At 37.8% G+C, this 11,473-nt stretch overlaps 1 protein-coding gene across 1 annotated transcript in view; it reads right to left on the reverse strand.

The window, feature by feature from the left end:
• Positions 1-11,473, reverse strand: part of LOC118742377 — a 161,708-nt gene that overhangs the window by 138,107 nt on the left and 12,128 nt on the right. The window contains exon 2 of the mRNA XM_036474407.1: positions 9,243-10,254. Coding sequence (XP_036330300.1) covers positions 9,243-9,689 — 447 coding nt within the window. The 5' untranslated portion in view covers positions 9,690-10,254. The remainder of the gene's footprint in view (positions 1-9,242; positions 10,255-11,473) is intronic.

Below are 11,473 nucleotides of genomic sequence, written 5' to 3' on the forward strand. Positions count from 1 at the left end.
ATTTGGTATGCAGGTATGGTAAAGAATATATAAAGGGGTTTGTAAAAGGGGGCGTGGCACATCCCATAGGCGTGGAAATTTTTATCAGCTATAATTTCACAACCATCAGTCACATGAAATTGAAATTAGGTATGCACACATATCTCCGGTAGGTGCTTACAGTAGGCTATATATACATGAGTTTGTAAAAAGGGGCGTGGCACATCCCATAGGCGTGGACCCTTTTATCAACTATAACTTCGGAACTATAAGTCCCACGAACTTGAAATTTAGTATGCAGATAATTCAATGGTAGGTGCTTATATATAAATGGGTTTGTAAAAGGGGGCGTGGCACATCCCATAGGCATGGAAAATTTTATCAGCTATAATTTCAAAACTATAAGTCAAAGGAAATTGAAATTTGGTACGCAAACGTATCTGTGGTAGGTGCTTATAATAGGGTATCTTTGTACTATTTAGCATGTCATTGGTCGGTAACAAGAGCAACTTAAATTTAAATCCATTAAATACATTCTAGCTTGTCTCAGTCCTTTGCCCACAAAAGCGGCTATAACTTTTTTTTCTATTCGAAACAGTAAGAGTGGCAGCTTTCTGAAATCTTTATTAAAAGAGCAATTTTTGTATGTAATGTAAAGTTATAGCTCGGTACATTTTTTTTCACCAGAGATAGTCAAAGTTGGGGAAGAAAATAACAAAAAGTTAAAAATCCCACAATAGTCCTAATTTTATGATGGTTCCTTAATATATTTTAACTACATTGCATTTGAGTATGGAGAAGCAACTATCTGGAAGTATTTTACATAAAAAATTTACTAAGTATAGGCTTGTTTGTAGATGCAGTTAAAGAAAATGCATGAAAAGGCACGATTTTTTTTTAATTCAAAAAAATTTTAATATTTCAAACACGGTGACACTTTTACCTGAAAAATTTTTGTTTATCAGGGAGCTCATCCCCCCACCTACCTTCTCCTTAAGTTTGGCAGGTTACTTCTGGGACACCCTGTATAAAATCGCAAGAATCATTCAATTAGGAACCATTTTTTCCCAGATTTTAAAATCGCATTGAATGATTGTTGTTTTGTGCAGAAGTTTTTAGAAGGATCAGTGTGTTTGTCTTCCGATAGGTGGCGCATGGATTTAGAGCTATCGTAAAAAATCATATTTATGATCACATTTGTTTCACTTTTAGAACACATATTAGTAACATAAAATTTGGTGTAACTTTTTAGCCCAGTCACGTGATGAAAAAATATTGGGCTTTGGCCCAGTCTTGAAAAAAACCCGTGTGAAACCGCCGTTAGAGAAGGAAATATTATCTTTTGTTTCAAACCTTCAAGAAACTTTCTCAACCGTTAACGATTCTGATGAAAAATAAGGAGTTGTGTAGATGTGGGCAAATTAGATTTTAACCTCCAAGAGGCTCTCAGACAAATATAATCGAAAAACTTATTTACAGTCTGAATTGGTATATGTTTGACATATTAGTCAGTGATGAACACCTCATCTATACATACAAATACATATGCATATTTTTTATAAATGAAAATCGAGGTTCCTTTTTCGGTCTAATTTCAAAAGTAACTGAAGAAAGTTGGAGGAGACTTGGTAGAATTAGCACTAATCAATCCGGTATTAACGTTCATAATTCGATGTTAAGGTTTCCTGTACATTAAGTATAAATTATGCTGGTGAACTTCAAAATAGTAATTCGCATAAAAGAGTTGGTATTGGTGACAGGTAAAATTCAAAAGTGTATGAAAAAAGATGTCGAATCTCGACAACTGGAAGATACTAGTGTGAAAAATAAGTCCGTTTCTTTAAGATGAAGTCTCTACGATTAGCAGAAGCCGAGATATTATGATTTGAAGAAGTATATGATTAGTTAGAATCACGAAAAAATGCAAACTTTGACAAATCATATCTCCAAAGAAAAAAGCGAAAAAAATTCCTCAAACATGTGTTAGCTTATCTCATGTATAGAACCCATAAAAGAAATTTTAAGCCAATCGAAAGTGTGACACCAAATTTGGTGTCCGATGTGAAGAAGAATGTCTCAGGTACATTGAAAAAATGCATGTAAAGAAACATAACGTTACCTTAATACAGAAAGGCCCTATCTCACATTGTCGCTGAAATACAAAAAGCTGTAACAGAGTAAAAATCCACAATTCCCTTGATTATGATGCATTTCATCGAATCATATAAGTTAGATGAGTTAGTGCCTTTCTATATTAAGGTAACGAAAATAGGGGTATTCATAAAACCTTAAAAATGGATTGTAAACCGTATATGTAAACTTATAATTGTGTAAGTTTTGTAAATGAATTATCAAAATTTCTATAAAAACTCGTTTACACATTTCTGATAAATTTCACCAACAATTTCACTGATTCTTTTTGATAAAATGAAGCCAATGTAGCTCTGTCGCAAGTATATACGAGAAGACAGTATGAGGCGTTCATGTAACAGAGCTCTTAAATTTATAAGAACATCTGTGACTTATAGCCCATTTCTACCAAAAGCTTATCTGCAGTTAAGAGCTCAGGTAAAGAACGTTAGCGTGATCAGCAAAGTTTATTTCCCTCTTTTTCTTTGTTGCTTTCGCTTCCTTGTACTTAATATGAGCAATTACCCCCTTCGAGTTGTATTCTCCTTTTTCCAATAGGCATTAACTGCAGTTAAAGCTTGGCGAAAATTAACTATTACTCTGAAATCAGGTGCACTAAGATCCTCAACACCGGAGCTCGTATTTTTTCGCTACTTGACACTCGTCATATGAATTTTCGGAGGACAGTGTCACCTTCTTCTTTATTGGCGCTGTAACCGCAGAGTCCAAAACAGCACGGCAGTCATTTATCTATTATGCCAACTGACGCCAATTGGAAATGCCAAGTGAAGCCAATTCCTTCTCCACCTGGTCTCTCCAACGCAGAGGAGGTCATCCTCTTCCTCTGTTACCACCATCGCGTACCGCGTTGAATACTTTCATCAGATGTTTTCATTGTGCATGCCTCCGCGCCATACACCAGCACAGGCATGATGAGTGACTTATAGGGTGTGATTTTTGTACAACGAAAGAGGACTTTAATTCTCAATTGCCTACTCAGTCCAAAGTACTAGTGCTTGTAGGCAAGAGTGATGCCCCGTTGGATTTAAAGTCTGAAATTTTTATTGGTGTTAATGCTGGTTCCCAAATAAACGAAGTCGTCTATTTTTTCAAACATTTAACTGTCAACAGTGGCGTGGGTGCCAAGACGAGTATGCTCTGACTGTTTGTGTGATGCCAGAAGATAATTCACTTTGTCCCCGTACGCCAACAGACCAATTCGCTTTGCTTCTCTATCTAATCCCGCGAAAGCAGAACAGACGTAGCTTTTGTTTTACCAATAATGTCGATGTGGTCGGCATACGCAAGAAATTGTACGCTCTTGTGAAGTATTGTGCCACAGCGATTTGGTCTGCGACTCTTATTATCTTCTCCAACGTCAGATGAAAGAAATCGCACGGAAGAGAGTCACTTTGCGTGAAACCTCGTTTGGTATCAAACGGCTAGAAGAGGTCCTTTCCAATTCTGACGGAGCTGGTGGTTATGCTCAACGTCATTTTACACAGCCGTATTAGTTTCGCGGGGATACCAAATTCAAACATCGCGGCATAAAGACAGCTACTTTTCGTGCTGTCGAAAGCAGCTTTCAAATCGTCAAATATGAAAAATCGGGACACTTATATATACCGACTTTTAAAACACATTCGGTTAGACCATTTTCTCAAAATCGGTACTGTCCGGCCAAAATCGGTACGAATGGTCACCGTAAGTATTAGTCAACACACTTCAAAGGGGCTGTCCTTTTGACTTCAAATGGGCTGTCCTAGATGAAGTATCTTCTTCTTCTTCTTATTTGGCACTACAACCATTTGTCGGTTTGGGCCGAGACCAAAAAGCTTCTCCAATTGCATCTCTCCTGCGCGAATTTGCGACAGTTGGTTATCCCGAGCGCAGACAGGTCCCTCTGCACTTGGCCCTTCCATTGCGCTCGTGGGCGATCTTGCTTTCGTTGCCCACCCATGGGTGCGGAGTCGAAGGATCTTTTCGCCGGAGAGTCGTCATCCATGCGTACAATATGTCCAAGCCAACGCAATCGCTGTATTTTTATGCGCTTAACTATGTCCATGTCGTTAAAAAGCTCATACAGTTCGTCATTCCTTCTTCTCCGATATCCGCCATCCACGAAAACAGGGCCGTAGATTTTGCGTAGAAAAGTTCTCTCGAAAGCCTCCAAAGCCTTCTCATCTTTGTTCGACATCGTCCAAGGTTCTACGTCATATAAAAGGACGGGCATGATGAGAGATTTGTAGAGCGTGAGTTTCGTTCGTCGAGAGAGGGCTCTGCTTTTCAATTGCCTACCGAGCCCAAAGTACCACCTGTTGGCAAGAGTTATTCTTCGCTTGATCTCCAGGCTGACGTTGTTGGTGGTGTTTATGCTGGATCCTAGGTAGACAAAGTCCTTCACTACTTCAAAGTTATATCTGCCAATAGTGACGTGTATCCCGTAGCACGTGGACTCTTTATATGTTGCCAGGAGGTACTTTGTCTTTCCCTCGTTCACCGCTAGACCAACCTCTTTAGCTTCTTTTTCTAAACTGGATAATGCTGCGGTTACGTCCCTTTGTTTCAGACCTACGATATCGATATCATCTGCATACGCCAGCAGCATCGTTCTTTTGCTATATATGGTGCCGCTGCGATTCAGATTGGCAGCTCTTATTACGCTTTCCAGCATCAGATTGAAAAAGTCGCACGAGAGTAAATCGCCTTGTCTAAAACCTCGCTTGGTCTCAAACGGCGCGGAGAGGTCCTTCCCAATTTAGACGGAGCTGAAGGTTGTGCTCAACGTCACTCTACATAGCCGTATTAGTTTTGCGGGGATCCCAAATTTGGACATAGCGTCGTACAGGCAGCTCCTCTTCTTGCTATCAAAAGCAACTTTAAAGTCAACAAAAAGATGGTGTGTGTCGATTTGCTTATCTAATGTCTTCTCCAGGATTTGATGTGCTGTGAAAATCTGGTCAATGGTGGATTTACCAGGTGTGAAGCCACACTGATAGGGTCCAATCAGCTGGTTCGTGAACGGCTTCAGTCATGCACACAGTATCGTTGACAGGAACTTGTATGAAATATTAAGAAGGCTTATTCGGCGATAATTGGCGCAAACGGCGGGATCTCCCTTCTTGTGAATGGGCAAAGTACACTGAGATTCCATTCTTCGGGCATGTATTCATCAGCCAAATTCTGCTTAAAAGCTGGTACATACGCCCCACCAACTCTTCGCCACCGGCTTTGAACAGCTCTGCCGGTATACCGTCGGCTCCGGGGGCTTTGGGATTCTTAAGCCGCTTTATTGCTGTTCTCACCTCGTCTTGGTTCAGTTTAGAGACGTGAGCTTCGTCCCTATACATTGGTTCGGGTTCTCCTTCATCAAACGCGCCATCTGTTTGGCCATTTAAAAGCAATGAAAAGTGTTCCCTCCATATCTCAAGTGTACTATGGACATCTGTTACCAGGTTTCCATCTTCATTTTTGCAGGAGTTAGCCCCGGTCTTAAAACCATTTGATTGCTGCCTTATTTTCTGATCAAATTTTCGAGCCGCGCTCCTGTCTGCCAGCATTTCAAGCTCCTCGCACTCACGCCTTTCTGCCTCTCTTTTCTTTCTCTTCCCTCCTTTTCTCCCGGTAACGCTCAATTGGCGCGCGTGTCGCCATTGGCTGAAGGGTAGCTTTGCCCCAAAACCTATACCTGCATTCGTTATACTGCACGTAAACAAGAATGATAGATGTATTCTCTCAATCGTGGCACGTAAACGTACCATAAAAAGGAAGAGTATAAAATCAATATATCCTGACGAATTCGCCGCGATTTGTTACGATTAGCTCCGTGCATTATAGCCAAAGATTTACATATGTATATATGTGTCTTCGTCAGTGTATCAGCTGATTAGATTTTTTCCTTTTGTACTACATAGTACGTACATACGTGGGAAGAATATTTTCCCAAAAGCAGAAAAAAAAATTAACTAGAAATTCCAGCACTCTCTGGTGTTTAAAGAACTAAACATATCTTAACAAATTTAGGAGGTACTAAATTTGGGACTTCGAACCAAATTCTTAAAAAATTTAAGCAATTTAAGAAAAAAGAGGGGGTTATTAATTCGTCCGAATACTTTTTTATGTATGTTACTGCATAACTGTTGACAACGTTAACCGATTTCGATACTTCGATTGGGAAGGTGGCACTTCAAGGGTGGTCCCATTTGGTTTAGATCTGATCATTGCATCATGAAGAATTTATCGATTCTGCTAAATTCTATACGCGAAATGAAGTCGGGTAAAAATTACTTCTAGTTAAATACTATATTTAGTAAAATCCAAACGCCTTAATTTTTTGAAGTCTCTTCATTTTTGAAGGTTACAGTTTTTTTGGTCGGGGTGCATAATTTCCGCAATTTAGGGGAAGCAAAATCATAGCGCCCACAATTTAGACTTTAGAGTTTTTTTTTGAGTCATGTTCTTCTAATAGGCAGTATAATTACGCTTTCATAGGATGTGCGTCATTCCATAAGTATAATATTTATATGGGCATTTCCAGGGAGGGGTCTTTATAGTTAAAAATTAAAAGTGATATATCTATGTTAAGTAGTTATGGTCGAATCTGTTTTTTTTATTGCATGTATATTTGTTACATATGCTGGAATATTTTCGCAAAAAATATTTCCATTAGGTGGCGTCGGGGTCGAAAGCCCGTATTTGTAGACTGGTTTTGTTAATATTCGCGATATGTATTAGATACATAGTAATATACACTCTAAAAAAAAATTTTGTAGATTTCTACCTAAAAGGTAGGTTACTGATTTCCTACCTTATTATTCGCGAAATTACATGCTCGATTATTCAACGAAGAGTTTGTTTAAATTTCGGACTTTTTAGAGTTCTTAGCAGCTATAAGGTGTGCGTAAATTTACTAAGAAAGTGTGTACAAGCTACAAAATACACATCTGCTGTTTGATTTCACCCTTAGAATTGTGTAAAGTCACTAACAAAAAGGATTTTTACACACGAAAATGTGGAAACGAGAAAAATACATATTCATCGTGTAAACTTACCAAAAAAATTTAAAAATAAACAAAAATATACTCGATTTATAGTCGCATTTTTTTTAGATTTTATTTCTAATGTTTTCGCACCTTTTTCCCGGCAGTTTCCAAATTTTTCATTAAATATAGTGTTTCAAAAAGTTATGCAAAGATCAAAAAAAAATTAAATTATTTATTTTTCTGCACCTTAAAGTCGTCCGACCATACCATAGACCACAGCTGCATCACTCCATAAGCACTTGTAGCACATTTGGGTTAGTTTTGCCTTGAAGTATAGGCACATATACAAATTAACACTTTAAATATATTCTTATTTTTCGTCTAAAAATTATTGTAAATATCAATTTGGAGTGAATTATCTTCAGTAGTTACTGAAATATCGCAGTTTTCGTATTTCTGGAAATTAGCGTTATATGGGAAGTGGGCGTGGTTACTGTCCGATTTCGCCCATTTTCAATAGCAACCTACCTTGGATTAAGGGAAACTTACATACCTCATATCTAATTTTTTTTGCCCGAGTTATCGTGTACACGGACGGACGGACAGACAGACATGGCTTAATCGATTTCTTTTTTCATCCTGATCATTTATGTATACATTTGTCTATATCTATCTCGATTCGTTTTGCAAACAACCGTTTTGAGAAACAAAATTAATATACCCTTGTGCACAAGTGCGCTCGGGTATAAAAAAAACTTATTTGTTAGCTTCACTTAAATTACAAAAAAAATGTCAGTGTACGCATAAATTTTGTAGATTTATAGTAGAAATAGAAAAATTTTAAACAGCCCTGCCATAGACGAATACGAGTAAGCTAATTGGGACCCCGTAGCGAATGTCATGCATTAGTCACTTAAGAGTCTTGTACGGAAAAGTTACGTCTTAAATGACTTTGGGCTCCGTTTGTATAGAAGTCGTTCATGACTTTTTCATATAAATGTTAATTTCGTCGTTGAGGTCATCTGCATGACTTTGTCGTGCAGTGATCATTAATGACATTCCAGCGACAATGTCCTGCAATAGGCTTTCCATAAGTGACCGCTGCAAGACATTGTCTGTTATAAGTCTTTGATAGGAGTACACCTGTATGACATTGTCACCAGTGTCATTGTCAGCTATATGTCGTTAAGGATTCACAGCAAGTGTGACGATGTCACCAAATCCTCATTAGTGACGATGTCACCGGTGACCATTTTCGCTACTGGCGAAATGAGTTTCAGTTTATTAATACATTTACAGCGTGGCGACGAATAACTGTTACCCTGGTTTTTTTTTGAGAAATAAAAGGGCCCTTTATAGATTTTGCGAAAAAAGTATTTTATTGTTAATTTTCCACAGATTTTACTTTAGTTGTATTAGTTAGTTATTAAGTTATAATCCCTATTTACATTTGCCAGCAGTTTAAACTTTGAGATAAAAGTTCATTTGACACGCAAAAATCATTCGATGCCAAGCGTTCATTGTAACAAGCACTGACGTTACTCGCGCTGCTGTCGAAGAGACGCAAACGTCAAAGTTGTATGTGGACGGGCCTTTACAACTTTGGCGTTGGGTTGGTGTTGGCGTTGGCGTTGGCGCGCCTCGACAGCTGACTATGAAAATATAAATAAGTTCATACATTTATTACCTGGCGAAATACGAATTGAAATATTTTTGCATGGTCTTTCTGTAAAATTTAAATTTATAGAAGTGTTTAAATTTTCTTGTTGCTGACTAATTGCTAAACAATTGCTTTTTAATCGCTCCCAATGAGGAAAATTTAAGGGTATCTAAAAGTTTAACCTTGTAGTAAATTTGCAATAATTATGAGATGGAAACAGTATAAAATAAGAGGCTTAGGGGTTTGTTTTATCCGGGTAACTTTCGACAAAATATATTAGGGTTTGACTCATTTTCTTATCATCTCTGTAGATATTTTGTGAACGCCGGATCCTAAATGTGAAATGCACCTCAGAGTCGTATTCAAAAGATCATTATGGTCATCCGAACAGCCGCCTGGGCCCTGTACCACTGTAAAGGTCGGCCGGTATTACTTTTATGTATGTATTTGTATTTTAAAAATAAAAATGCATAATTCTCTACAAGACTCACCTTATTTGAGTAGCCATTGAATTTGAGAAGTTTCTTGCAGGACTTTCCCCGACTCTCGAAATAGACTTCCTGGGGCGTACGACGTGACTGCGGACGGCACGTGTTACCTGCCTTGCATACCGACGAAACAACAGTCGCGTCGCAAAGTGGGGCCGGAGCAGTCGCGTGTAAAGTTTGTTGATTTCCGACGATGGGAAGGCTATTGAAATTATGATAGTCAGCACTGCCCGTTTTAGCTGTGCTGGCGCCACCAGCGAAGATCAGCCGGCCGAGAATACCACAGCAACCAATCCGACGAGAGGGAGGGGAGCCACAAACTACCGGACGCACGGCAAATGATGATGTGCTGTTGTTGTTGTTAAGTTTGTTGTTGATACTATAGGAGCCTGCTGAAATGGTCATCAGTTCGATGGCACTTGCTTTCCGCAGATTAACATCAATTTCCATGGTCGGTTTCAATGCGCCCGTGAGAGAGGATTCGACCCGTAATAAAGGTGCAGGTACTCTATGTGTTTCGGTGAAAATTGTTTGGGGTTACTTTATGAGTTTTGTAAATCAGCACTTAAAAACTCGAATGTATTTGATTATGATTTTTGTTAAACTCAGCGTGGTCTCTATGTGCCACACAATAGCCGTAATCTAATTTTTTATGTGTTGATGAATCCGAGCTCTTCTCTTTTGATTTTGCCAAGCTTCAATATTTATGAACTCACCACAGCTTTACTGTTTGTTTTCAAGTTTGTCTTAGTCAAAACATTACTAAAATTTGTTGAATCGAGGAAGTAATTTCAAATGTGTCCTTAAACATACATATATTTATTCAGATAAAAAGTAAACTCCGGACGGTGTTTGGTTAGCCAAGATTTGTGGTGGTTGTCTGCTTACTCTCTATACAGCATATTTTTAGATGTTTCTATTACATTTGCTTTATCTTAGCTACTTTTACTTTGTTGTAGTTTTTGGTTTCATACTCGTTGCTTTCTATCGCATTACGTCTGCGTGAGCACATTTCCTATTTGTTTGGGGGATATCAGCTCTCACTTACACTTTGCAATCAATTTACAGCTTTGTAAACTTTTTTTGGGGAAAAAATTGAATGCTCCAAGAATTCAAATGATGTTCTTAATTTATCAACATATCAAGGTGCGTCTCACACAAGGTTGAATTTAAGGTTTTAAAAGTACAGTTTTATAGCTTATAAAAATTCTAAACCTAAATTCATATAGACAGGGCTTTTCGAAAAAAGCTACTCTGCTTTTTTTCCATTACTTCTTAATACGTGATGCAGAAATGCATCTAGATGCTATAGGAATATTTCTGCATCAAAAATAAAATTTTGAAACAAAAACTTCGCTAACGTTATTTTGTCGGTTAGGGCTCGATATATAATCATGTGCGGTCATAGGTTTCTTAATCATTCATTGTTTACAATTAATTGTAAACGTGTATTAAAATTTCTTCAAGTAAAACGTGCCGTTTCCATATATATAACTAGAGTCCGATCGATTAATCGGCCTCGGCATCGGTGTTTGTTGTATACCAGCTAGACTTTATATAAAAAATAATAAACATTAAATTAAGAAGACAAATGCCAAATGCCAAATCCGGCCAAAATATGTATGTACATACATACATACCTAGCATATAAGTTCTACTGCATTGTGTGCAAAAGATAGTATTTTAGTACAAAACGAAATAAAATTGTATAACATAACATAAATGTGATATATGTACATATATCTTTACACATACATACATATGTAAACCGCCTCAAACCGCCTCCCGACGAAATACTTGACGGTGGTACCGGGGGGATCGGTACGTAGACGGTAGGATGTTTAGTGGGTTAAAGTCTCACACTGACTGGTTTGGGGTTAAGGCTTTCGATGCTTCCTCCTCTGAAAAAAATACGTATGTATGTTTGTACATACATGTGTATGTAAAGTTGCATAACAAGCCAATTAATTCAATTATTTTTTTTCTTTTGCTATTTTAATTCCGTTAAATAAACTGATTTTATGCATTAATACATTTATTTGTAATTTTTTATGGAATCGGCATCGGTATCGGTACCTGAAGAAAAATTGGAATCGGGCGGACTTTATTTAGAACTTCCCTCTACTTACTAAACTAAATTTATATTTTTCTATTAGTTAAGATTGTCTTTTCAAATGGAACCATTTAGTACTAATTTACTTCGTTTTTAAAAAAGCTTGTCGGCGAATTCAGCG

This window comes from Rhagoletis pomonella, unplaced genomic scaffold, assembly GCF_013731165.1.
Source record: "Rhagoletis pomonella isolate Grant_MI unplaced genomic scaffold, Rhpom_1.0 Rhpom_scaffold_00007, whole genome shotgun sequence".
NCBI classification, from domain to species: domain Eukaryota; kingdom Metazoa; phylum Arthropoda; class Insecta; order Diptera; family Tephritidae; genus Rhagoletis; species Rhagoletis pomonella.